We start from the raw sequence: 27711 nt of genomic DNA, 5'->3' as shown, positions 1-27711 counted from the left end.
ACAAAAATATTGCAATGTGAAAAATCGCGGCCAGTGTATTTCATTGTTAAAACTGATATTTTTTGGTGATTTTGTATACAGGGTGTTTTAGAATTCGCTCCTCAGAGAAAAAGATGTAAGATACTAGGAACATGGAAAAAATGTTAAAAATTTAGAAATTATGGGAGTTAAGTTTAAGTATTTCTGTTGGAAAAATAAGGAAGCTGTATCCTAAATTGTAACTTGTTTAACATTATTTGTGGCTTTTATTAGCAAAATTAATAACATTGAAAAGACATAAAAAAAATATAAAATGTCAAAATTTTTTCAACATTTTTTCCATGTTCCTGGTTACTTATCTTACTTGGAAATTTTCTCTGAGGTACGAGTTCTCAAACACCATGTATGCACCAAAATTTTTTAATGTTGTAATCTTCTAAAATGCTTTTTGTTTTTTAATTATACAGATATTAACAATTATAAGTCCTAACTATAATTCATAAACAACAACCTAATTTCATTCTTTTAGATTTAAAAATTGAAAAAAAAAACATGTATTTTAGGAGTAAAACTGGGAGTTTCAAGAATTATCGGATTCGATGTAAATTTTAACAGAGTGCGCTTTGTTGAAATTGTGATTTTAGTATGGTTGAAGAGATTTTATGTATGTATGTATATTAATTTTCCGTCAAAATCACTCGTTAATTATTTCACGTCCACTATGTTATTAATAGGAAGCCCCGCAACACCAATTTACCTCTCGAAAATCCACACAATTCCCACCGAACCATCAATTCGGTTCACTCATCCTGTCAATCACCGAGGTCAAGCAGGCTAATTATTCGTAAAACAAGTGCTTTTTTCATCTAAATTTTTGAATCTTTCCAGATTTAAATTACTGCGGAACTCATGAACCGTGTTTAAATGGGGGCACCTGTGAGAACACGGCTCCGGATACCTATTTGTGCACCTGCCCGGAAGGGTTTTCGGGCACTAATTGCGAAGTCGTCGACAATCCATGCGCACCTCAGCCGTGCCTCCATGGAGGGACCTGTCTGGAAGCCGGGGGATCCTTCAGCTGCGAATGTGCCCCTGGATGGACAGGGCCCACCTGCAATGTGGGTAAGTAACGTACAAAGGGGGAGGTAGGCAACCAACAGTACGGTATGTACCATCAATCATCTTAAAAATTGGTTCCCTAATTGGAAGTGAGGTTGAATGAAGCTCCAGCAGCTCCGACATTAGCTACACATTAAAAAAAAGTTAGACGAAATTCTAAACGCATTATACATAGTTCAATTCTGTTAATGTGATTGTTAAAAATTAATTACATTTCTCTGGTAAAAATAACTGAATCTAACTAACCTTCATTAAAAATATAGTTTGAAACGATTTCGACGTTGTTTTCGAATTTGTAACATGTGGTTAAAAATAAAAATATGCTGCTGACGGCATATACTTAAACAAATAAAATTCTTGTTTGTGTTTTGCCTCTGTGTCGTGTTGTCAATAAATCTTTCATTAATGTTAGTGGTAGAAAATATGTGAAAAGGGGCTGTATGGACCCCCACCTCGCCACTTGTTCGAGCGTTGATTGATGGAAGGCAGACCGTTTTCTTTTGTTGGGCTTATAAGATTTCTTGATTAGTTCCACAGATTTCACACAATTAAATTTTAATTGCGTCACTGATTCAAATGAATTAATTAAATTAAACGTTATTAAAATAATCAGGTCGTGAGAATCGTGCGGTAAGACCTAAGGTTAGGGGAAAATATTCGATTTGTTTTCTGCATAACTCAGAGATTCTTTGCGTCAGACAATATTAATAATTCTCGAGGCTATAATTATGGCGTTGAGGGATTATTAAGTTACACCTACACACAAACCCAATCAAAGCTACTAAGTAATAAAATAGACGATCGGTTACACAGCACTTGGAAAAAACTTTTGAATTTTTATAGTTCCTAATCACTGAGGATATAATAACATGGGCGTGAAGGTTGATGCATTTGTAATAACTGGCTTGCTTAAACCACATCGTATGTCATTGGATTAAATTCAAAATTATTCCCAGATATATCAGATATAAATATTATTTTATGACAATACTGCAAAATTAAAAGTTTATTTGATTCATCGCCTTGTTGTTACCTACTGTTTTTTTCCTACACTCTAATAAATCAATTGATTTTTCAATGTACTTAAAGGGTCGCGGCTTTTTAAACAAAGTCCGGTTGCCAGGTGGAAAATTGTTGTGAAAATAGCAGCCTCACTTTTAAATAGATCTGAAAAATCAATGGATTTAGAATGAAGTTAAAACTAAAAATGATGTTTCTTCATCCATAATTGAGCACTGTAGCAAAAGGAAACAGCATGTTAAATTGTTTTGTAGCAAAACGTATTAAATGAACATTAATTAATGGGAGGAATTTTGAAAAGAACTTCTTCTAACCTATTTGGCGTTTATTACTAAACTGTTAAGTATCAATTTAAACACAGAAGTGACTTATTTATCTTATTTTCATTAGATTGGAAACGATGTCAAAGGTCAAGATTTTGAATTTTTTTGAATGGTTATAAAGTCTGTCCATATTTGCTTGAATTTTATGGTGTAATAGAGACAATTAACTGTTTGGGCTTTTAGTGATTAAGAAACCACAACCCCTTAGTTGTAAAGGTTTGTTTTCTTTGAAGTTGCTTCAACGACCAGCTGGTTGGTTTGGTAACAACCATCCTCATTAAATCCCTCAAAAAACTTTTTTGGTAAGTCAAAATCATAAAAAAGCAAATATAGACAGACTTTAATAACAAACATTTAGCGTATTTTTTAATGTTTCATATTTTTTTTAGTCTTTTATTTCTCTTTATTATTTTTTACATTTCTTATTTAAAAAATAATTATTTTTTGATTAAAGGGACTTGAAGTAACTAGCTACATATCACATACAAAAAATAAGTAACGGTAACAAAGCAATAAAAACTCATTTAAACGCAAAGCAGTGTTAAGTCTCCAGGGCCATGTCCTTATGTAATCTAGCACTGCATTACAACAATATAAATTTCTGTACTTTTCCCATTGAACCAATTCTCGCAGGACACGTTTCTGTGGGCGAGTTTTTATGCTTCTTGAACAGTCGTCTATAGTTTACCAGCATGTAACCCGATTAAATCGTCGGAACACTTGACGATACTGCAGATTCTCAACGAAACTTTGACCATAAAACTGGGTTTAAAGAAGAGAAAGTGAAGAAATAGTCAGAGTCGAAGCCAAGTTGTTTTCGTACCACGCCTCTCACGTTGCCATCAAACAACAGACCTGTTATTTTCTGAGAAGTTAAATTAATTGAGTTTTTTTTCTACCGAGAAGGTAAGCGTTTCTACCGGCGACCATAATGAATCCTCCGGGCCGACTTCTTCAGTAAATGGTAGTTGTCTACTGTTTTTCAAAATTGTTATTTATTAAATTATTTAATTTACTCATCCACGTTTTTAGAACTTCATTTCTACGTTTCCTCGTACCCTGCAATTATACCCACTAAATGATGGGTATTGATGGACGAACAAAATGGAATGCTTCGACATCGTGATTTATCATTAACAAAAATTGACAAAACTCCAGCCACGAATACAATCAAGTTTTGGAATTTTTTCGATTTAATTATTCATTTTTAAATTTTCCAATACATATTTTTACATTTGAAATTTGCATTTTTTTTGGTTTTGTCAATTTAATTTTCACATTCGTTGATTCCAAACAAGTCGTCATGATTCATAATAGCTTAGAAGATTTTTTGCGCATACGGTACCGATTGATCGAAATGAACCATCTCGGATTGGCCATCACGAATAGGAAGAGGGCATTGAGTAGATTCGTGCCGAATAGGTGGCAGCACCAGAGGAATGCGGGGTCAAAGGTGGCACAGCGCAGCGTTCTGGCGTAATTAAGTCTCCCCGCGATCGGAGCGCTCCCTGCAAGTAATAGAAATAATAACGGGGCGGGGGAGCGACGTAATTGCCGGGTACGCCGCTGATTTATACGTGGATTTCTTTCGTGCAACCATCGACAGGGGGCGCAACCTTACGAGTGTCACCGCAAAACCCGCGAGAAAGCTCAAATTGCGGCCAATTTTGGGCGGTAATTGGTCAATAGATTGCCGGTGGCAGTGGACGATTTATTTTTCAAAATTATGTATAGGTAATATCATCATTACGCCCAATTTGGTACGATGATGCATGAGGTTTACTTGCGCAACACGGTCGCTTTTGAAAACTGGTCGAACTTGAAGAGCGGACAAAGAATGAACAAAACTTTGAGTAATTTCGGGTTTATTTGGAGTAACGACTGTTAATAATTTTAAAACTTATCTTATAGGCAATATCTGATCTCATTTTGAACATTTTTTTTTCTAAAATACAGGACAGATGATTATAAAGAAAAAAGAATTTTCTGGAATAATATTTATTAACCTGGTTTTGTGTACTAATCATTAGGTTTTTCTACTAAAAATAATACAAACTCGTCAACAAGTTTGATTATGAATCCCTCTGTAACTTAATATATCCCCTATTTTTTTAAATCTAGTGTTTATTGCAGGACACCTTTATACAGGGTGTTTCAGAACTTGCGTTCCAGAGAAAAATGCCATGTAAGGAATATATAAAAAATGTTTAAAAAATCTTATCTAAAAATTTCGAAATAGATAATAGGAGTTTAAATTTTGCACTTTGACTTTTTTCTGTTGACAAAAGAATTTTTTATGTTTTTTTACTGCGGGCTATTGGAAGAGGAAACAAGGAAGCTGTATTTTAAATTGTTAAATATTTAACGTTATTTTGTGGCTTTTGTTGGCAAATTTTTTGTATCTTTACTAAATAATTATGAAAAAACATATATCTATATATCATCAGTAATACTAAATAGACATAAATTTTTTTTATAAATGTCAAAAAATAAATGACAAATTTTTTTAAACATTTTTCTATGTTCCTGATATCTTACTTGGAATTTTTCTCTGGGGCGCGAGCTCTGAAACACCCTGTACTAGAATTTCGCCTCCTATGACGATGGTTGGCGAAACGTCGGGTACTCCAGCTCTTCTGACGCGCTCTAATTCCTGAAAAAATAATTTAAACTGTTCTAGCCGTGAAAGTTCTTCCATAATTATACCAGAATTTATTTGTAAAAGAATTTCGTACCTCTTACAGTCGATTTTTTCATTAAAATGATTGGACAAATTAAGACACTGAATTTTTATTTTCCAGAATAAAATGTGAAACATTTTAATTACACTCCCGCTCTTTGATATGAATTAAATAGTTGACATAAATAGCTAAAGGCTATGTTAATGAAGGCTACAAAATTGATTTGATTATATCAAATATTAAAAATGTATTATATCAAATGACAAGAAAAGACTTCTTTTCAATTAGGGGCTGTTACACTCGTACTTTTTGGTGTTTGTTTGCATCTTTCCATTATTTCTAAAAAAAAAAAAATTAAATAAAACAAATAAAAGAACGTCTAACGCTCAGCAAGCCAGAAGAGTAATTCCAGCAATGTGCATTGGGTAACCGTTGATGGAAGTGAACTTATCAGTTCTTGAAAATGAGTGATACGTCCGTGCTTTATTTGCGACAGCGGTATTTTCCTGGTCATGATCTTAGATTAGATAGCGAGCAAAGAGAAGAAAAAATAACGAGAGTTCCTGTCTCCTTAACATGATATATCTGTTTCGTGCCTCATTTCTACACAACATCAGTCGATTTTATAGGAATATTTGACCTGAGTGCAGTTCTTATTGTTTCGTTATTTTATTACAGATATTGATGAATGTGCTTCTGCTCCGTGTCAGAACGGAGGAACGTGCATCGATCTCGAAGACATGTTCAAGTGCGAATGTCCACCAGCGTGGGAAGGCAACGTTTGCCAATTCGGTAAGTGGATAATCAGCTGGGAAGGTGACAAATTTTGACGATTTTGCCCTTGTCTAGATGCAGACGAGTGCCTGACGACCCCTTGCATAAATGCCATCTCTTGTGCAAATCTGGTCGGAGATTATCGGTGCAAATGTCGAGTCGGTTGGATGGGAAAAAACTGCGATACTAACATCAACGATTGTGTGGGACAATGCCAACATGGCGCCACTTGTATCGATTTGGTCAACGATTACCACTGTGCCTGTCAACCAGGCTACACAGGTCAGTATTAAAAAAAAATCCCACATTAAAATAAATCGTCTGCACTGAATACAATCGAGCGCCTTAACGAATCCCGTGCAACTTTATGATTGCAGATGTTGATCGGAGATAAGTAGATTCGTCAGCGGAGGACATAAAATAGAGATTGTCGTTGTTTGCGTCTTAAAACCGTCCAGAAATTCTTCGTGCGAAACGTGGAATAAGAATGTGTCATTAAAATTCATTCTGACGTGTGAATGTTAACGCAAATAACCGTTGCTTTTGCGCTCACGACCGACATCAACACTTTAAAATTGAAAAGAGACGAGAGCATTGCTAGTGTTGATGCTGTCGATAAGTGCATTTACATTCAGAGGTGCACGATTTTGTGTAAAATGGACATTATACAATTATTGACGCTCCCTTCCGACTACTACATGGCGATAGTAGAGGTTTTCACCGGTGTTTACGGGCAATTTTATGCCCCGATCAGTTAGAATGCAAGATTGATGGTTGGGAATGAAGGATCGACCTGACCTTCGATCAATCTTCAAATCTTCATTTCTATTCTATTCACGGAACTTGCGCGGCAGCATCACAAAAACTGACACTTTATGATAAGAAAACTCTTTTACATTACGCTAGCACCTGAGTGGTGACCACTACTAAATTATCACTTCTTATAAAAAAATGTAGAAAATAAAGTTTCAATAGGAGAACTCTGCGAACATTTTTCTAATTCATTTTGAAAATACATCTCCTATTGCTGCCCAAACCAAAACAATTTCAACAAGAAAGAATCACAAAAATCTATAATTGACAATTTATTAGTTATAATCGTGAAACTTTGGTAGTGATTTTAAACAGGCATTTGAAAATGTTGTTTTTTATACAGTCACATAAATACATACTCGCATAAATTGCTTCGTCACGATTGTAGACATTTCTCAGATCAACCATTTAACGGTATCTATACCTACCCAATATCCAGTATCCTTCGACGGGTTTACCCAAAAGTTCTATTTTCTCCAACCGATTTTAATAATTCTACCATTAATTTTTGTTTTATAATCATAAAACGTCGCACGATTTAATTTAAAACACTAATGTCTCTTGTTGATTATAAATTAAGACAGTCCTCTTACATATTTATAAAATAAAACCGAAATACACAAATTCTTGTACACAACAAACTTAATAAAAATAATCATAAATTGCATTACGAATTCATTAACAAATATACAGTTACATTGAAATAATTCTTTGACAAAACCGAAAAACACGTTTAATAGTTAACGTAATAGTCTTGTGTCTGTAAATATTTTCCTTGTAAGGTTTTGGCAATCTCATAAACATAAGGATTTTATAGCCGAGCTAACAGAGATTTGCGACCGTTTAAACTTATGTTTCTCAAGGTGTATTTTTTTCGGTGGGCAAATGAACAACACGCAACTTTATATCAGGTGAAAACATAAGAAAAGGTTGCCACGCAACACTTTCTTCAACCTTTTAATTTGGGCATTGAATTTCTGCCAATAATTTTCACTAAATGGTCACACTACCTTGTTTAATATTTTTTCTATTTTGTATTATTCAAGCTCTCTTTTTTTGACAAGATTGGTTAGCGAAAATTGCAAAATAAAATTCTACAGTGTAAACACATGTTATGTTGTATTACAATTTTTTTCGCTGGCCACCTCTTATTAAAAGTAAAATAAGAACATGATGGATGACAGTTTTGAGTCTTAAAGAAAATGAATGAACATTTTATTACACATAATTTTGCAATGAAATCCCACGTGTTGGAATTTTAATGAGGAAATCGTTTAATTGTTTTTGCCAATAGACGAGGCCTTTATTATAATTATTTATTTTTATAAACTTACGATCAGTAAATAATATTTTACAGCCTTATTACATTTAATACAACTATAAAATATCTACTCGTCCGGTATAAAAATGAATTTAATGATAATCCCACTTGAACCGTACTCTTATGTACAAAGAAATTGCAACAAACGCGCTGTACCACTAACTAATTGACAGCGAAAAGCTACAAAGTTTAATGAGCTCAAGACATTACTCGTATAACTTTAATTAAAATAACGTGAAGTGTCCTTATACGTTGAACAATTTTGTGTTCTTGAGCAAAATGGCCGACCGTTCATGTTAATTAATTGTTAATTTTGATGTGCATTGATTTCCAGGTCGCGATTGCCACACGGACATCGACGATTGCGCCTCGAACCCTTGCAAGAACGGTGGCGAGTGCGTCGACCAAGTCAACGGATATCGCTGCATCTGTCCTGTGGGATTCACCGGTCACGAGTGTGAGGTAAGAGAAAAACGCAAAGCGCGTCAATTTACCGAAAACATCTCAATATTAAACGGCAATTTTACGAACAAACCGCTAATATCCATAATCGTATCAGCTAAATAAACGATAATAACGAGCGGACATTAGAGATAATGACGGGTATTTACTCATTTCTCTCGGCGAGCAAATCATTTAGTCGTCGCTAATGCAAGCAGCAATGAGACGAGACGCCCGTGGCGACATTTAACTACATAATCGGGAACGCCGCCTTTCAATGAAGCCGTGGCCACATCATAATGACAGCTGAGGGGGCGTTTCGGCCACCTGAAAACATCAGCTTGAAACGTGGGTGGAGACATGAATAATTCAGCCGAAAAGGGTTTCAGCGATGTCGCTTTGGAAAAGTGCTTCTCACTTTGTAATAATAATAAATGTTTGTTGTTTCAGAACGACTACAACCATTGCAGTCCCGACCCGTGCCAAAACGGAGCGTCCTGCTTCAACACCCAGACCGACTACTACTGCCATTGCCCTGAAGGATGGCAGGGGAAGAACTGTAGTGAGAGCAAGGCGATTTGCGACAACCCTCCCTGCGACGACGGTAAGATTTTGCGTGTGGAATTTTCTTTTCTCGTGTTGAATTTATGTCGGTATTAAGTCAGAGCGCGTAAACATTCCGGTCCAATTCTTTTTGCATTGCATAGTGATTTATTTTAAGACAATTGTAATTAATGGCATTTCCACTTGCTAACAGGTTTATTTATGTTGTAAAGGTTTCGCTTTCTGTGAGAGACGCGAAAAGTCATCGATACGGAGGCATTGCAGTCACCAACCTACTTGTAACTGCATCCAAGCCTACCATATGCAAATCTCGAAATTAATGGAATAAGATTAATACTAGTCGTTTTAAAACAAGTTCTTTGTTTAAGGAAATCACTTTTATAATTGGTTTTAACTTTATTTGTGCTGATGTAAATACGGTGTGTAATTGATTTTGACATTTATATACATATTTTCCTCTTTATGGCACTACTACAGATAAGAAAGCTCGAGGTGGTTCGTAATTTGTGGCCCAACTTTGTTACCTAAATTTTAATTATGCCGTAAATTTTCAACCATTTAATGTGGCTTATCTGATGGTAATATAACCTGCAAGAGTTTTTATACACTTTTATTCAAACACAAAACTACTTTTTCATCATCAAGCGTTGTTCAGGCTGAAATTTAACAATAATTGAGTGTTTCATGTTTTCCATATCAGGATTCTCTGTTTACTTATCATCTTTTTTTTAGAAAAGCGTTTAAAGTGATGAAATGTTGAAAATAATATGGAACCTCAAGGGATACGAATCTTTTTTCCTTTAATTTTGCGCAAAATGGTCCCCAGAATTTTTTAACATTTAGTTTAATTAAAACACTCTGTCGCTACGTCGGTTTCGAGTTATACCATTTACTTTTGCGCCTGCCGTTTGATGAACTGAAATGTGTATAATCATCATTCCAGACAGTAAGTGTAAGGAAAAGAGACTTAGCCGGTTAGTGCATGCTCTTAGACTTATGAGAATTTTGCTCTCATTCGAAGCATAAAAAAGGCTCTATTTAATGATGAGGAATAAAAGAAATTTATCGTGACTCTGGTGCAATAAAATAGGAAATCGCAAACGATAACATATGTAACCAATAAAAACAAAAATATCGAAATGGTCTGCATTTCTCATCTCGTGCTTTAAGGATTACGAATTGAAAACGTTCTCATAATCCAAATAACAGCATTTACATCAGCGGAAAACACATAATGGTAGCAAATCATTTGCGCTGTTCTACAGATTGACTCTATTAGTCAGCAACATGCAGATCTCAAACGAATGCTGCTTCATTGTCCGCTCTTCACAGCAACAGGATATTTACACACAAGCAACGTTCTTCTGAATTCTTTGATGAAACAAATATATACTCAGCTAAGAAGTTCTCAGCAATACTGTACATTCTACAATAATTGCAATTCTCAAAAGTTTGAAAGAACCCTTATCCCTATTGTTTTAACTTCATTTTGTACATTACTGAATAAAAAAAAACATTTTTAATTATCAAATTTTTTTGTAAATAGACAAAAAGAAAAGGTGAGACATTAATAAATAAATTAACTCCATTTATTCCAACAACTAACTCCAACAGTTGTCATTGCTTTTGAAAAAATGAAAATTGTTGGTTTACTGTAAACGCTTCCACCCTACTTTTCTAATGTTTTTTTATATTTTATTTCCAATGTTATTTTCTATCTTATGTTTACTTGCTGTGTTTTAAATTTGGAGTATTTTTTTAATAATAATAGCAGACAACTGTATTGGTTTAAAAAACCGAAGTTTTGCAGCTTTAATCGTTAACTATAAGGGATATAAAAACAAGACACGTTTATTTCCATTTTAAAGACGCGACGTTATTTACTTGCGTTTCCGGATGTTAAGAGCGACGGTAAAACGAGCAAAACGTCTCTAACACGGCCCATAGAATAATTGCTGGGAACATATCATGCAGGTGAGTAATGCTATTTTTAAACTTGGGCCAAGTCGCGAAGAACAGTGTTAATATTGTGCATGAATCTTGGCGGATGACGCTCGGGTTGACAGGTAATTTTCAAGCTAGGTGAAGTGGGGGGCACGCGCTCCGGGGGGCTCCTGCATCCTGCTGAGGCAGAAATGGAGCCGGACCGGTCGGCCGACTCTCTCACTTATCTACCGTTCATAAAGTGTTTAATTGACGCGAACTAGTGCGCTATACCTCATATTCCTCTTTCATTTGAGGGCCACCCTCGACAACTCGGGAGATTTCTTTCTTCTTGGGTAGTCGGCTGTGGTTATATTGAGTCGTGGGGCCCACGCGAAATTGTCAGGGCCGGCGTAAAAAATTTCCTCCGTGCTAAATTACAAACACCCACAACGCTCATCTCTCAACTGGTAATAAGTTCTAAATGGAGATCAGATTACCGATAACCACATTGATATCTTTCATCAGCGGTATTGTATCGAACCAAATACACTCGCGGAACAGTGACTTGCATCGCCGCCTCGAGTACATACATTACAAAAGAACAACTTCTTTTCATTCCCATTGTTGTGACGTAATATTTCATCGATTTAAATCGAGACTTTTTCAAACTTATCTCACAAGGCATCGGCCACGGAAAAATTAAAAGACAAAATATTTTCAAGCACTTCTTTTGTTGGTAACTCTTTACACGCCTCATTTACTAGCAAACGAACGCGTTTTTGTCACCAACCAATGTAACTCGCCTTGATTATCCCAGAAAAGGTAAAATATTTCACTCTGAATCTTTTACAGAAGTGGAAAGTTGCATAGCTGTAGGAGTAGGAAGTGGAAGAAATAGCGCCCCTAGCATTTGTGGCGAACACGGACACTGTGTTAATCTCCCAGGAGTCGGACACCGGTGCCAATGCCAACCGGGATTCACAGGAAAGTATTGTCACGAGAGTAAGTCCCACAGAATTCTTCAAAACAAAAATTAACACTTGTCATTTAGATATAAACGACTGTAAAGTGAACCCTTGTGAAAATGGTGGGACCTGCGTCGACAAGATCAATGCGTTTCAGTGCATTTGCAAAGAAGGCTGGGAAGGCGCTTTATGCAATATAAGTAAGTTTAAAAAATCAACAACGCAAAAGAAATTATAATGTAAAGTAAAACTTATATCACTTGTATCTAAATAATCTATTATTTAAAATGCAAGAAGAACTGCAAATACATTCCTTTGGATTAAAATACCTGTTCCCTCCCTCAACTACTACTTTTTGCAGATACCGACGACTGTAATCCCAATCCTTGTCGAAACAACGGCACTTGCGTGGACCGAATCGCCGACTTCGAGTGCAACTGCAAGAACGGCTGGAAGGGCAAAACCTGCTCCCTCAAAGATAGCCACTGCGACCACACGACTTGCAAGAACGGCGGCACTTGTCAAGATTTAGGCAAGACGTTTATGTGCAGATGCCCTCCAGACTGGGAAGGAACCACTTGTCACATCGCAAAACAAACCGCTTGCCGATCTAACCCCTGCCTCAACGGCGGAACCTGCGTCAACACCGGGGACTACTACCAGTGCATCTGCAAAGACGGATTCGAGGGCGTCCACTGTGAAGACGACGTCAACGACTGCATCCCTCAGCCGTGTCAGAACGGCGGGAAGTGCATAGACGGTGTCAACTGGTTTCTGTGCGAATGCGCCCCTGGTTTCACAGGACCGGACTGCAAAATCAACGTCAACGACTGTGCTTCGAACCCTTGCGGCTACGGAGGCACTTGTTTGGATAGAATCGACGATTATGATTGCATTTGTTCGCCAGGAAGGAGCGGAAAGCAGTGTAACGGTAATTATTCACGACGAGATTAGAATCATTAATTATCGATAGGATCAGTTCCAGACAATTCCCATCTTCCATCTCCAGGAAGTTGCACATGGGAAGGCCACACCTTGGAAAACAACATCACGTGGCAACACGAATGCAATACGTGTTTGTGTCTCAACGGATTGGTCAAATGTACGAAGATTTGGTGTGGTTTGGGGAATTGCAGAAGCTCCGAAAGGATTAACTGCAATAACAACCAAGTTTGTGTCCCGTCACCTTCCGAGTCGTGTTTGTCACCACCGTGCCAACCTTATGGAGAGTGTAGAGATCTGGAAAGTGGGCGAAGGGTAAAACCACCTTCGGTACCCAGTCCTAGTACTTGTTGGCCCAACCAAGCCGTCCTCAGCAATACTTGCGCCAGACTAACTTTATTGTTGGATAGGCCCAAATTACCATCAGGTGTAACCGTGGAGAGTCTTTGTGGCGACTTAAGACGACTCTTGGCCAATCAACAGGCAGCTAATGATTTGCAAAATGAGTTGGTCCTATTGTGTGACCTTAAAATTGACTACAACGACACCGTCGAAGTGACTTTGGTAAGTTCCTTCAGAAGGGATAACTTCTATTGGTCGACTTCGCTTAGTTTTTGAAATGAGTTGCTTTTTTTTTGACGAAAACATACCCTTTAAAAAATTATTACACAAAAACTAAGACAGCTAGAATTTTTTTTTACAACTACATAGAAAAAAGTACTAACTTTAAAACTATAATAATTGTTTAGTTTTAGTGTGTTGCACTTGCACAGATATAAATGAAGAAGTTTGTTAAAAATTAAATAACTTAAAAATTTTAAATGGAACAGCCTATTTTTTGTTTCTGCATCAAAGAGATTATTAAATTATTTTTCCAAAAATATTTACTTTCAAGTGCCTACAATTAATAACACAAAAGATATTTAACTAAAACATTAAAAAAAGTATTATTTCAATAGTCAAAAAGTGCACATTATCACAAGAGATGGAAAAAATATCACTTAATCACATTTATGTTACTTACACTGATACACTGAATCCATTATTCTTTATTTTTACCATAAAACAATTCAAATTTCAATATTTATGCCGGCTCCGGACGAATCCCAAATAAGTGATTCGTGGTTGAATTACTATGGTTGCCTTGATGTCAACGATGCTCATTTTAATGATAGCCATTGTTACTATAATTAACATTTAAAGCTATATATTTTTTAATTTATCAGTTCTAGACATTAAAAGTTATTTTTTTAAGATAGACTATTTATCAATGTATTAGATGCAAAAATAAAAAATGGGGTGTTCCATTTAATTTTTTTTAATTAATTAACTTCTAACAGACTTCTACATTTTTTTAATTTTTCGACTACAATTCATTGAAAAAATGTTATAGTCTTAAAGTTCGTACTTTCCTCTTTACATTGGTAAAAATATTTTATCTTAACTTATTGTGTAATAGATTTTTAAAAAGAGTACTTTTTCTTCAAAAAAAAAAACCACTTATTTCAAAAACTAAGCAATAAAAGTTAGCTTAAAAACATTGAAATTAAAACCTACATACATTCAAAAATACCAAGAAACATACGAGTATAATGTTTCATTTAAAAAAACAAGTTTGTCTAGTAACTTATTTTTGGGACACGCTCTACAGTTGAGAATAATTTCAAGCAATGCACTAGATTAGTCCCGTGCGATCAAATAAAAAATAAATTAGAGTAGGCGTTGATTAAATTCTTCAGTTGGCAACACATTGGCTGGGAATTTTCCACACAAACTGAAAGTGAAAATGACCATCCACCGTTTTCCTCTTCTACAGCAATGAAAATTTTCTGCTCTAAAGTGAACATTATTTCACTCAAATAATATTTGTTTTTAAATTCTGCGACACCTGTAGATAACTCAAATATCAAAACTATTTTTGGAAAAAGTATTTGCTTTATAACAAGTCTTTGGGCGTAACTGTAAACTGAAAGATTTTATTTAAGAAATTATAAACAATACAGAATTCGAAAACAAAAAGAAACACGAAAGAAAGCCAGTGAAAGGGGTCATAGTTTTGTAGATTGAAACTCTTGTCTTTATGAAGAAATTCCAAAGTTCGTTACTTGAACCATTGTTCATTGTTTCAGTCGGGCGAGGAAGGCGTCTTAGACGGCATCCGCGTGATCGGAGAGGCGATATCCCGCAAACAGACGACCCTCTTAGCCCTCACTTCCATCGTAGAAGTGAAAGTCGAGACAGCTCTGGTGTCTGAAGAGCAACAAAACAACAAGTACCTTATAGCCCTCGTATGCTTCATAATCATAGGTGTGATGGGCGCCATCACCGTGGCGCTTCTTTACCTGCGTCAACGCCGACGTAACCTAGGTCTCAGCGGGATGAATCTCTCCCCCTCGTCGGACATTTGCCACCGCAATCACGAAGACGAAAAATCCAACAACCTCCAAAACGAAGAGAACCTGAGAAGATACGCCAACCCCTTGAAGGACGACGGAGGAAGCATGGCGAGTATCAACACGGCAGGGGCCTGCGGCCTGGACCTCCCCAAAGTGAGCGTGGTGAGGCCTCTGAGCTCGATGCTGCCCCACGACAGCTCCAGCGAAATGTTGGAGATGATCTCCGAGGTCGACTGCCCGGGGTCCAGAAAGACCATGCTGGTGGTTCCCGGTACCAGCAATGAGACCAACACTTTGAAAATGGGCGATGGGATGAAGCTGGGCGATGGGCTGAGTCCGGCACACCGCAGCAGCCAAATCATGCTATACAAAGCACAAAATCCCGATGTGCGGAAGAACACGGCGGCTTTCGATGACTCCTCGGGTCATAAAGACTTTAGCAAAAGTATTATTAATGTAAATAAACAGAGGACTTCGCAGAACACGAGCGGCAGTGCCGATGTGCTTACGGTGCTCGTGTAATTGGGCCAGTGTGAACTCGTGTTTTTCGTGCAATTTTAGTCGTAGGTTTGTAGCGCAAATTGAGAATTAGTCCAAAATTTCAATGGGCCCACGAATGACTAGACTCTAGACTCTTTAAGTGATAATTGGAGTATGATCTCGTGATTATAAACAACTGGTGACACATAAACGAGTGTTGATTGTGTGATATTATTTAATATTTTGATTTGTTTTCTTTTTATAATATAACTTGTTAGATTTTTTCAAATTATTTTTATTTAAATTTAATTTCTGTATTCCAGAATATGTAAATATTATTTGTTTTTTATTATTGTATTTATTGTATTGTTCCTGACTTTCACATTTTTTAGCATATTGTTTTAGTCTAGAACTTCATTTATAGACTTCAAAGATCTGTGAAATTTTCTAGTGTACTAATTTATTAACATTTTCAAATTGTCATTCCATGGATTTTATATGAAGTCTCAAAGATGCCTTAAAACATTTTATCATGTCAAAATAATTAACTATGCATATTGTTGTAAATATGTACATAAGAAAAATGAAATCAGTATTGATTAAAACAATTGTAAGGTTAGTGAAAATCTACTCCTGAATAAGAATACTCAAGTAAATCGTAGATTTTCACAAACTGTAAAGTATAAATACAGTACTTATTCATATAGATATGTTTACGATAGTGCCTTGTTGTGCCTGTTCACTACAGAACAATTCTGATACTTTTAGAAATAAATCCGCAAATTTCCTGCACCCCTTATGTTTTTTGTACTATATTTTTTTTAAAGAATTAAATAGACTAATAACAGAATATAATGATTGTATATTTTGTATAAACGATTTTGCATTTTATAACGCAAAATTCAAAGTGCAGAAGCTTTGTAATTAAAAAGTAAATTAGAGCTTGTGAGTTTATAAGGAAAAGTAATAAAAGATTTAATAAAGTTTACACCTCATGTTTATTTCATGGCCATTTCAGTTTTTCGTACTCACATAATGGCTTTTATAGTAAAAAAAGTATTGATTATTGAATAATATTGCAATTCTAAAAATATAAAAATTAGTACATGGAGCAAATTTAAATCTAATATAATAAAAAGGCCCACTTATGCAATATTCCAACACCAGAATTACATGAATACGTCTCAAAACATCTTATTCGTTGCTTCCTTTGTGATTAAACAATTTCGAAGCACCAAACGCCAAAGCCAATGCGCCACCAATAACGCCAGCAGCTAGTCCGACTTTTTCGCCTGTTCCAAGAGTACTCATACCACTTCCACCAGCCATTTCACGCCTAGTTGAATTTATACGTTCTTCCAATTTTCTTTTACTTTCTTCATACTGGCGTACCTTTTCGTCGTTTATTTTTCTATAATGCTGGAATTCCGCGTCCATACTCTATAATACCATTTAGTTTTTTTTATTCAAAAAAGTTAATTTCTTACATGTTTCAGCTCAATCAAATATTTGTCGTAAACAGCTGTATCGTCGATTTTTTTCACTTTGCTGTAAAAGTCGACGGCTTTTTTCTTATTCGATGCGTGTCTTTGATACAAATCCTCGATTGTCCAACCTCTGGGGCTGCGTCTGCATTCAAAGTCCATATTCTTCTTGTAAGATTTGAACGCCTGAGAAGATGCTAATTTGTGTTGTGCTTCAACAGTAGCCTGAAAACTGACTCGAAAACGAACGAAAAGCTTAAACATTTAAAAAACCTTAAAAATGGTATCAATTTTCGGCAACGAATCGCCCTTCAGAATGTTGCTATATTCGTGAATGTAGCATAGCAACTCTTCTGCTTTAACTCGGTGTCCGCTAATAGTTTTTAGAAGCACATTTTCCGGTGATAACAAATTTGTTACAAATTCCTTGACTTGAATCTTAAACACCTCATCAATGTCTGCAATTACATGAATTGTGACAAAATGAATTCAAGTTTAAAACATTACCGTTCAGATTTCCGTCAAACGTATCAGAAGCGTCAACAATACGACCAGGATAAGGCAACAAAAAGCAACTCATTTCACTGAAAAGACCTTTAAGATTTTCAATTTGGTCCTTGACTTCTTTCTCAGATGAGTCAAATACTTCTTGCAGATACGCGTTTCCACCTTCAGCTCCGTAAGGCTTTTCATAGGGGCAAGCCCAATCTCTCACCAGGAAACACAGGTTTTGAAAAGGCACCGACATGCAGTTTGTCATCATACTACCGTAGCCCCCAAAACACTTGAAAAATACATTTAAAATTTGACCATTTTGGCAAAATACAAGGTGATTCATTTTTGCAAAAAAAAAAACTCTTTTGTTGCAACGTTACAGTCCACTTCAAACTACATTTTAAAAATAAACAAATAATGGAATTGTCAAGTTTACGTTTACAGAATATTTGAAGAACTGTAACTTTTTCAAACAGTTCAATCGATATTAATTTTTCGCAAGAAAGGGAATCAACGTACTTGCAAATGCGTGAGGTCATATTGTTTAATACTCCGCATCACGTTGAAAATTTGAACCGAACTGATCAACGTACTGAAAGCAAAAATTCTGGCGCAGTCTTCAAACGTAGTTTGATGGTCAAATGCACCTTGTGTATCAATTAAAATGATGGCAATCTGAAAGAAGAATTAACACATGGGAATAAAATCCTGTACTCAACCTTTTCGCCCGTTGGTTTTTCAGTGAGGAAAACCTCAGACCACATGTGAATTCCAGTGGTATGCCGTTTGGAACCCGAAGACCAGCTGAAACCTTTCAAAGGTCCATCTTCTGCTTTCAACCAGTCGGTCACATCCCTCATTTCAAGATACTAAAAATAATTTAGATTATTGATGACACTATAATCGCATCACTGGTATTACTTTAATTCGTAAATAACGCAGTAAGAAATTAAGGAGAAATGATTTGCCTTGCCTAAACACCCCAGCGATGGAAATTATGGACAAATATCTGTCTTTGATCTCATTTTTCGTTAAGATACATCGCAGCGCTTCTTCATCTACTGTGATTGTACGGTCCGAGTTTGCATTGACAATTTGGAGAGAATTAGGTTCCATCTAGAACAAAGTGAGGGCTTTTACTAATATAGATTCGTTAGCATTTCTGATTTAGTACATATACTGCATGCTCATAATACATTTTTGATATTCCTACAACCTATATTACAAAAATATGACAAACATGACATAGATATGACATGTGCGATATGGCCACATTGACCTGTTCTGTAAACTTGCTGTATTACCAAATAAATTCTTTTTAATTCTAATGGAATCGAAATATTTATAAGTTTATTAAAGTAGTAGGTAATGTATTCACTAGTCGTCTGGAAATAAGCTGCTCGTACTGTGTTCTCTTCGATAAATTGATTTTAAATTTTAAAAACCTTACCTTCATGTCCAAATACAAAAAAAAACTTTACTACACGACTCTTGCAAAAGATAAAAAAAAATTCAATTTAAATTTTAATTTTTTAGGGTTCAGCCCTGCTTGGTTAAAGATTAATTTCTACAACATAATTTCTAGTTTTGAAAAATTAAGTAAGTATGCCTTGGTAATTTTCAAAAAAACAATTTTTTGTAGAGTAAAGTGCCTTTTGTGTGGCAAATACGACAAAAAGTTGTTAGGAAAAGTTGTTTAGAATCAACATTTACGGCCCCCAAACCAAATTTCAAAATGATCGGCCAACTATTAATTTTCTTTTTTTTTCAGGATAATTGCTTTTTATTTACAGAAACGGCTAAAATTTATTTAGTACTAATAATCTAAATCTAATTTTTTTATTCGTAATAAAACAACTGTTAAAACAAAATTCTTTGATTTGTGAATACGCTCTATTAGTGTGACGTCAGCAAGGTACGTGACTGTACCTTTGAAGCTAAACAAATAAAAGTTTATTTCTTGAATCCTGGACGTGTAGGGAGATTGTTTCTAAGGAAATAGTTGCTATGAAAAATGTGTGTCGTTTCGTAATGGTTTTAAACAATTGTAGTCAACATTTCTGTAATTTAATCTGTTCTAACCTCACTTTCTGTGTACGTCAAAAATATGTGTACAGCATTGCCAGAATGTTGCAAACGACAGGAGTGGATAGGTCGTACCAAAACAAAACACAATAAAATATATTAACATTCACATAATGTGTATTTGGCTGAGAATATAAATTATTATTTGTTTACAAGTAAATATAAATATCTAGTAAAAAAAATCTAGTATCAATTTGGTACTCTAGTATCACAACTGGCAACACTGTATGTTTAGCTGCAGTACAGTCGCGTCTGTGACGTCAGGTCTAATAGCCCGTATTAATAACAAACATAAAAAAATTAAAAATCAGAATAGTTGGCCGATATAGCTAAATAACTTTTTTGTTTGCTCCTTCTTATGTTATAAATAAGGCACTAGATGCTGTCATAAACAGAGGTACTGCCATCATATGTTTTTGACACTGACTGCGGCTTTTTGACCTTGAAAAAAATCATGTCAATTTGACAAATTTATATCACAAAATTTAAAAAACTCACTAAAACTTGTATTGCGCACTGCAAGTCAAAGATAAAACTCTTTAATTTGCCTCAATTTAGATGGCAAAATAGTTCAAACATTTCAATGCATAGAAACTCAAAACTCTTTAAGGTATTTRGCTAAAAAGATTAAAGAAGACAGATAGATTCAAAAATATAGGAGAGTATACGAATTTGCTCTGTATCTATTAGTATTACATAGTTTACCTTTTTCATTCGTAATTCATTTTCTTCAGAAACATTTTTGCAGTATTTATAAAAAAAAACAGAATTATGTGTATTTACATCCTAGCGCAACACCGTATCTTAATTCAGAAAACCATTGCCCAAAAATTCTTGAAAGTTATTTACAAACCACACGTACAGGCTTTGTGAACTGGGCCATGCTCATCTTTATCTACCTACATTACCATTACTACACTTTGCCACTTTTGCCTTTATTTGACCAACCTGTGAGACGTTTCTGAACTATTTCTTGGTTGTTTCGATGTATAAAAGTATGTAATATGAATTGTTCAACCCACGTTTTTTATTTATAAAATGTTTCCGGAGAGTTTCCGCCTAAATTGGCACATTTAATGTTGACGTAATTTTTCAAGGTCAAAAAGCCGCTGTCAGAGTCAAAAACATATGATGGCAGTAAAGTAGATTTCATTTAAATTGGCATAATAGGTGGCTATGGAATTTCGTATTTAAGTTTGTAGCCCTGCACATGTTCCTGTTATAACAGCTGATGGGGTTTTTGTTTTTCTTTGATTACTTACCTACATGGTTTATTGAACTGACATGACTGACATTTGTATTCGTTTTTTCAGTGTTTTCGTTGTTTGTTCGTTATTCCCACTACTTTTTCAAATTTTAATTAAAACTAGTTCTCTTCAGATTTAAAGTACTCGCTAAGGTATGTTTGAAAACATAATGAACTTCTTTTTGTTATTCCTGTTTTAGGAATTTTAGGTTMATGGAATCAACTATACCAATTTGAATTAAGCCAAATTACTTTATCCAGGGCAAAACACCATTTTTCAGGCTGCAGTACGCGAAGCTTCATTTTGTACAGATTTMTTTTTTCYCCTCCKATCGCAACAACTTTACCATTGTTTAAAAATTCAAAATTTTGTCCTACATTTTTAATGACAAAATCCAAACCCCTTTCGGATGCAACTTACACGGAAAACAAATTGTGTTTTATCTCCGGTGTGAATAAAACGTCTTTTAAAATTTCTGGAAGCCACTTATTATCAACGAAGTCTGTATTTTCTACAAAGCAAATAGTGTATGTTTTTAGTGTTAAAACTACACCTACAAAGGGATGAAACAGGATGTTAAACTTTTTATCGAAAAAACTCTCTGAAAACTTCTGAAAAAGGGTTCTTTAAAAATAAAATTTTAACTATCTTAACATCACTTTTTATAGTGACAAATTTAGTTCCTTAATATGTAAAGCCTTTTTCACATTTAAAGCGCGGTTTACACAATAATGGCCTACTGTTATGCCAATTTCAATGAAATGGATTATACCTCTGCCTATGACAGCATCTAGTACCTTGGTTATAAATAAAGATTAATAAAAAAATATGTCGTGTTATAATCAGACGCCATTGACAAATTTAGGGTCAAGTACTCTTGTAAAGAGATCGTAAGTCGTCAAGCCACATAATTCAACTTACCTTGCAGCAATGTTACTGTCTGAAGAAATTACAATGAATAATCAGAATCAGAACAAAGACGAAATTTTATGTATAACCACACGTCACTGCCACGTAACAGCTGCTACCTGTGGCTGCTACACAAAGACCATACAAAGACACAGCGACACAGCAAGGAATAAAAGGGAACCCCATCAAATATTGCCACTACCAGATCGTTTGGTGATCTCCAGTGTGCAAAACTAAAAAACCCTAGATTTTAGTTTCGCTTTGTTTCTGTCAAATGTCAAATATCTAGGTTAGGTTATAAACAAAACCACAAAAATATTATTTCGAAAATATAAAATTTCAGAGGTATTACAATAGTGTTTGTACGTTTTATGGCCAAAACGATGTCTCAGGCCAGAAATAATTACCAAAACAACAATCCCAAAAATCATTATCAAAACAACAATGCTAATAATGTATATGGTTTAAACCGAAGGCACTGCCTTACAAAAGAACAAAAGAAAAGAATTCGCTGTCAGAAGCCCTATGATCGGTTCCATTTGTAAGTTTTTTTTTTTGAGTTACTTGACGTGTTGTTACAACTTTATTTGCAGTTATAGGGGCTTTAATAGGTATCCACCACCACATTGGAATAATGCACATAGAAGGGGGGCCTTTGTTCCGAGGCCAAATCCAAGACAAACTCCTCGAGAAGAAAATTCACGATCTCCATCACCTTTCTCAGGTACTGAGGAATACACCCAGAAAAAAATACAAGAAACCAGTGATATGATTAAAAAACAGCTAATGATGCCACCCGAAGCAGAGGAAATTGTAAATGTGGAGCAAAATAAGGAGCTACCTCCACAGGATACTACTGAATGTAAAGCCACTGAAAACGACAAAAATTTCAGTAAAAACGAGTCGGAAAAAAGCGTCGCTAAATCCAAGAAGGTCACACATTACAATGTTGAAGAAATTCACAATAAAATCATAACCCACATTAGTAATTTGAATCATGGGAAGAAAATGAACCTAATTTGTTCCACTTCATCAGGGTATGACATTGCCATTCAACAGATCCAAAAGCAAAAGAGATTAGAGTTATCAAAAGTGCTAAGAGATATGTGCACCAGTCAAGCAGTGGAAAGTAGTGAGGTTATAAATGCGATTATCCCTGATATTGGCATAAAAATCGAAGACTTACCTTTAGAGGTGATTCAAGAACTTAGTAGCACATTAGACTTGAATTTTGATGACTCTTCATTTTTGGAAAATAGTTGTGACACTATAAACGTCAGAACTGACGTTTGTGAAAATGGCACTCAACAAACTGAAAGGGAACAAAATATCAAGGAAGAAATTAATTGTGTTGAAAATGAGTCCGTCTTTAGTTTACAACAAGCACAAAATGAGAATGAGGTCATTAAAATTAAACAAGAATATAATTCTGACGAAATTATTGAAAATTCAGAAGAAATTAATTGTGTTGGAAGTGAGTTTGTCTTTAGTTTACAACATGCACAAAATGAGAATGAGGTCATTAAAATTAAAAAAGAATATAATGCTGACGAAATTATTGAAAATTCAGTAGTAGACAAAGCTAACTTTTTTGAAGTTGTAAATGAGATACAATATGGATATATTTCACAAACAAATGATTCTGAGTTTAGTGAAACTAAATCTCAAACAGTATTTACAAAACGATTAGTTTCATCAGAATCACAGACTGATTTTGTAGAATTCCATTCCTCCGCATCTCAAACTGATAATAATTTAAGTATCAGTAAAGAATTTGAAGTTAGAGAAAACATTGAAAACTTAAAAGATGCCGTAAAAGTAATGTTTAAAATTGATAAAGAAATAGAGCGACTAACAAAACTAAGACAAACAATTTTTACTAAATTACAAGGCAAAAGCAATCACAAAAAGTCTTCTGTTAATCAGTTGAAGAATATAGTAAATAAACGAAAATTTAAAAAAATAACCAGAGAGGGTACCACGAAGTGTAAAAGAAAATTGAATTTACAAGATAAAAGTGCAGCTCAAATCATGAATGAAACAATCGACTTTATTTATAAGGAACCTCTGAAATTTGAAATTTTTTCAGAAAAAATTTTGGTCCTGAAGGTAAAAATCAATTTCTTAATTAATATTTAATTGATTAATATTTTTATCAAACCACCACGACCAAAGTAATTGTTCAAAGTTTTGAAATCAACAAATTTTCTTTTGATATACATATTTGATAAAATATGGTTTTTATTCTCGTAATATTCCAACAAAAAATCAATAGTATTGGTTTATTGAGCTATTGTTTTGCAACAATATAAATAATAAAAACTAAACCGTTTCAGTTAATTGAAGAGGTGCTTCTGGCTGCATCGGAGAGCGGCAAAATTTTTTATATAAATATACACACCGGGACTACCGAAGCCACACTTCAAGTGTCTCACACACCGATTACGTGTTTATGTTACTTGGAAACCCCCTCAAAGCAATCTCACTTATTTGTAGGTTCATTTGAAAGTTATCTTCGCGAATATCATTGCAACACCAGATTACTTGTCAACATTACCAACATTACAGACTGTATACAATGCATGGAACACGCATGGGAGTACATTTTCATTGGTACGACCAACGGCAGGCTGAAGCGTTATTCTTTAAAGGTACGGCAGATTTAGTAGTACTGATCAAAAATTAACTTCTTTTTTCAGCGAAAACTGATAGAATTTGAAGACACAATTTCAGAAGAAGCTGTCCTTGTGTTAAAAGCAACGCAAGAGGGTGCTCGCCGTGTCCTTTTGGTGGGTTCGAGAAACGCCCAGGTGTGTGTTAAGGACGCGATGTCGGGGTTGTATTTGAGGACTTTAGGGGAATGGGCAGGATGTGTGACACCAACTGTGTATAGTTTACTATTGGAAAATAGTTTGGTTTATTGTGGAACAATGTCTCATGATATTTTAGTTTTTGGTTTTCATGTGAGTGCTGGTTTGGGTTGGTTAAAATGTACTTATGTTTTCTATGCAGAATGGAAACTTGGTGCATAGGCATCAAGCCACGAATTCTAAGGGGATATGTTGTATGAAAATTGTCAAAAACTTGCTTTTTGCCAGTTGCTACAATGGGAATATTTATGTTTACAATGTAGTCAGCGATAATTATGTAGGGATGATTGAAGGGGCAGGAGGTGTGATATTGTCAATGGAAGTTTTTAAAAATTTGGTAAGTTCCTGTTTTAGACTGTTTTTTTTATAGTTTTTTTGTTTTTTTTTTTCAGGTTATAGTGGGGACGATGTCGCACAATTTTAGGTCGTTGTTAATTCCTGATTACATTCTAGAAAATTGGGAGGCCTGATTTTATTCCAATTTTATGAATTTCGAGAAAGCGGGCATTAATTTTCTAGTCGATTTAATTAAGATTTATTTAGATTCTCAAACATTTTCTATGATTATTTTTTTAAATAAATTTTTCTAGAAAAGTGGTTCATAACTTTTACAAAGAATACTATTATCTCCTGTGTGACCTCATATTACAAGAACAATTTTATTTGATTTTTAGAGCATTTAAAAATTCAAATATTCGCTTTTCACAAAAAAATTAAACATTCTCTACAGCTTCCAGAAGGAAGACAATATACGAGTATAATTGGTTTAACACAATAAATCAATTATATTAAGATCAGCAGAATTAGTAGTTTTGTTAGTTAACAAACTCGTAGTTACGAGTATGAAAATAAATTTATACCGGGTGTCCCAGGCAGGCTTGGATATAGGAGATTAACATGGGAAATTAGTTTTTTTTTTCCGGCTGCAGGAGTAACAAAAATTAAAATCTGATTAATGGAGCTTGTAGTGCTCGAAAAGGACAATCTTATCGATATTTTTGTCGATTCTCCAATTAACTCCATTTCGGCGAAAACGGCTCTTGAAAAATTGAAATTTGAATTTGCCGGGTTAGCGTTACTAAGAAACGAACTATCAAGTCAAATTGTGACAAATTCTCCTTTGGCAACAATGACTTGACAGTTCGTTTCTTAGTAACGCTAACCCGGCAAATTCAAATTTCAATTTTTCGACGGTCGTTTTCGCCCATATGGAGTTAATTGGAGAATCGACAAAAATATCGATAAGATAGCCCTCTTCAAGCACTACAAACTCCATCAGTCAGATTTTGATTTCTGTTACTCCTGCAGCCGAAAAAAAATAAAAACTAATTTTCCATGATTTCCTATGCCCAAGCCTGCCTGGGACACCCGGTATAAGGTCAATAAATTATTTTTATTTGTTGTCATTTTTTCTCTAGCTATCAGGATAAAAATTACAAAAACCGAAAGCGGGGTTAGTTGCCTAACGCCCGTTATACATTTTTATGTCAGTCGAATAACAAATCGTTCAAAATTCCGTGTCCGCCAGTGTATTTCATCATAACGGTGACCATGCCTTTCCACATATAGCTTAAATTTCGTCTATTTTTCACACATTTTCACAGGTATTTGATTACATTATTACGTACATTACATTACCGTAATATAAATAGATATAATAATCTGATATCTATTTACAGAACTGTTCACAATAGGAAAAAGTATGACATAGGTCATACCTACATTTTAACGTTAGAAAACAGTCACAATGAAAAACCATTTTCAATAATTTATGCCTTCAAAAAAATGACATAACATGTACTGCGCGATCAAAAAATAAATAAATTAGAGTAAGCGTCGATTAAATTCTATAGTTGGCTGGGAATCTGGCCTGGAAATTTTATCCACAAACTGAAAGTGAAAATAACCATTCACCGTTTTCGTCTTGTACAGCAATAAAAATTTTCAGCTAAGTGAACAATATTATTTCACTCAAAAGGAATAAAACGCAAACTTTTCAGTTTCCGCTAACATTTGATGTCAAAAAGCAAGATTGCCATCTGAAAGACTTTAAATAACTCTAATTTATTTATTTTTTGATCGCACGGTATATTATAATAAACTATTACTGTGAATGTACAAACTAATTCAGCCTGAACAGGACAAATAATTAATATAAGGCGTAGTACTTGTCAGGTGCCACACTTTTAGTTCCAAAATATAATTCCCTGTTTCAACGCAACGGGGGAAGTACAAGTTTTCAGATTTGGGTGTGACTGATAAGTCGTGGTTTGAAAAATGTTAAACGTAATTCGGCAATACGTACCACATAATTGGGACCAAACTTTAGCAAACAGCATCGACCTTAATCAGTGTTCAGAAGAATACAAAAATGTATTAAACGACGTAAATGAAGCCCTACAGACCGTGAGTATTGGAAACAATAGGATCCAACGGGTGCAGGATATTTATGCGTTTGGGCAATTCCTAATTCGCGAACAACAATTATTGAAAACGGAATCCACTACTTTGTATAGAGTAAAAATTGTTTTGTCTTTTGTAATTTTTATTCACAATTTAAATTTGTAGGTTCGCAGATTTGTCCAAGTGAGCAGTTTATACGCCCAAAAAGTCGCTGAGTATAATTTGGACCAAAGACGTTGTGGGCTTGGACAAAGTCTAACCCTTCATAAAAAATTGAATTATTATGATTCAAGTAACATCATTGTTGTTGTTAAAGCCTTAGTGACCGATCCACTAAGTAGCGAAACAAGTGTAAAAAGATCATCTGATTACTATGTTGAATATATTGTGCATCCTTAATTATGTTCTTTTCATTCAATTTAAATTTTAATAATAAACGTTGATTTGTAATGGCTGCTTTTGTTTGTATTTAAC

At 34.9% G+C, this 27711-nt stretch overlaps 4 protein-coding genes across 8 annotated transcripts in view; 3 read left to right on the top strand and 1 right to left on the bottom strand.

The window, feature by feature from the left end:
- LOC123012193 (protein jagged-1b) overlaps positions 1–16732 on the top strand; it is an 85935-nt gene extending 69203 nt beyond the window's left edge. The window contains exons 7-16 of the mRNA XM_044410049.1: positions 868–1101; positions 5801–5914; positions 5972–6178; positions 8365–8492; positions 8922–9075; positions 11814–11963; positions 12013–12126; positions 12288–12857; positions 12906–13432; positions 14998–16732. Of these exons, the coding sequence (XP_044265984.1) occupies positions 868–1101; positions 5801–5914; positions 5972–6178; positions 8365–8492; positions 8922–9075; positions 11814–11963; positions 12013–12126; positions 12288–12857; positions 12906–13432; positions 14998–15786 (2987 nt within the window). The 3' untranslated portion in view covers positions 15787–16732. The remainder of the gene's footprint in view (positions 1–867; positions 1102–5800; positions 5915–5971; positions 6179–8364; positions 8493–8921; positions 9076–11813; positions 11964–12012; positions 12127–12287; positions 12858–12905; positions 13433–14997) is intronic.
- Positions 16724–23291, bottom strand: LOC123012195 (atlastin-like). Of its 4 annotated transcripts, none has more exons than XM_044410054.1 (8): positions 23151–23291; positions 18645–18839; positions 18443–18592; positions 18243–18398; positions 17736–18012; positions 17502–17686; positions 17232–17453; positions 16724–17184 (listed from the first exon to the last, which is right to left on the bottom strand). In XM_044410054.1, the coding sequence occupies exons 2-8, from the start codon at positions 18837–18839 to the stop codon at positions 16939–16941; spliced, it is 1431 nt and encodes a 476-aa protein (XP_044265989.1). In that variant the 5' UTR covers positions 23151–23291; the 3' UTR covers positions 16724–16938. The 4 variants fall into 4 exon arrangements, with proteins under 4 accessions (XP_044265989.1, XP_044265988.1, XP_044265990.1 ...); XM_044410053.1 differs by lacking the exon at positions 23151–23291 and adding an exon at positions 21977–22154; XM_044410055.1 differs by lacking the exon at positions 23151–23291 and adding an exon at positions 19653–19779.
- Positions 22003–25431, top strand: LOC123012194 (uncharacterized protein MAL13P1.304). Its single transcript, XM_044410051.1, has 6 exons — positions 22003–22505; positions 22558–24073; positions 24301–24615; positions 24664–24927; positions 24977–25171; positions 25227–25431. Exons 1-6 carry the CDS (start codon positions 22336–22338, stop codon positions 25302–25304), a joined length of 2538 nt encoding a protein of 845 aa, XP_044265986.1. The 5' UTR covers positions 22003–22335; the 3' UTR covers positions 25305–25431.
- Positions 25432–26262: 831 nt separating this feature from the next.
- LOC123011420 lies at positions 26263–27691 on the top strand. Of its 2 annotated transcripts, XM_044408841.1 has the most exons (3): positions 26263–26438; positions 27071–27351; positions 27403–27691. In XM_044408841.1, exons 2-3 carry the CDS (start codon positions 27112–27114, stop codon positions 27634–27636), a joined length of 474 nt encoding a protein of 157 aa, XP_044264776.1. In that variant the 5' UTR covers positions 26263–26438; positions 27071–27111; the 3' UTR covers positions 27637–27691. The 2 variants fall into 2 exon arrangements, with proteins under 2 accessions (XP_044264776.1, XP_044264775.1); XM_044408840.1 differs by lacking the exon at positions 26263–26438 and having other exon boundaries at positions 26747–27351.
- Positions 27692–27711: the final 20 nt, after the last annotated feature.

The sequence above is a fragment of the Tribolium madens genome, unplaced genomic scaffold (genome assembly GCF_015345945.1).
Source record: "Tribolium madens isolate multiple individuals breed KSU strain unplaced genomic scaffold, Tmad_KSU_1.1 Scaffold_91;HRSCAF=231;Tcas5.2_LG7, whole genome shotgun sequence".
Classification (NCBI taxonomy): domain Eukaryota; kingdom Metazoa; phylum Arthropoda; class Insecta; order Coleoptera; family Tenebrionidae; genus Tribolium; species Tribolium madens.
This window is presented reverse-complemented; position numbering and strand designations above follow the sequence as displayed.

Coding starts and splice junctions, on each gene's coding strand:
- LOC123012195 (XM_044410052.1), bottom strand. CDS start 18,921: ATGTATTATGAGCATGCAGTATAT. Junction 18,840..18,897: donor ATTATGAGCATGCAGTATAT/GTACTAAATCAG, acceptor ACTTTGTTCTAG/ATGGAACCTAATTCTCTCCA. Junction 17,687..17,735: donor GTTTGACGGAAATCTGAACG/GTAATGTTTTAA, acceptor ATGTAATTGCAG/ACATTGATGAGGTGTTTAAG.
- LOC123012194 (XM_044410051.1), top strand. CDS start 22,336: ATGGCCAAAACGATGTCTCAGGCCAGAAATAATTACCAAAACAACAAT. Junction 24,074..24,300: donor AAAAAATTTTGGTCCTGAAG/GTAAAAATCAAT, acceptor AAACCGTTTCAG/TTAATTGAAGAGGTGCTTCT. Junction 24,616..24,663: donor TGAAGCGTTATTCTTTAAAG/GTACGGCAGATT, acceptor TTCTTTTTTCAG/CGAAAACTGATAGAATTTGA.
- LOC123011420 (XM_044408841.1), top strand. CDS start 27,112: ATGTTAAACGTAATTCGGCAATACGTACCACATAATTGGGACCAAACT. Junction 27,352..27,402: donor AATCCACTACTTTGTATAGA/GTAAAAATTGTT, acceptor TTAAATTTGTAG/GTTCGCAGATTTGTCCAAGT.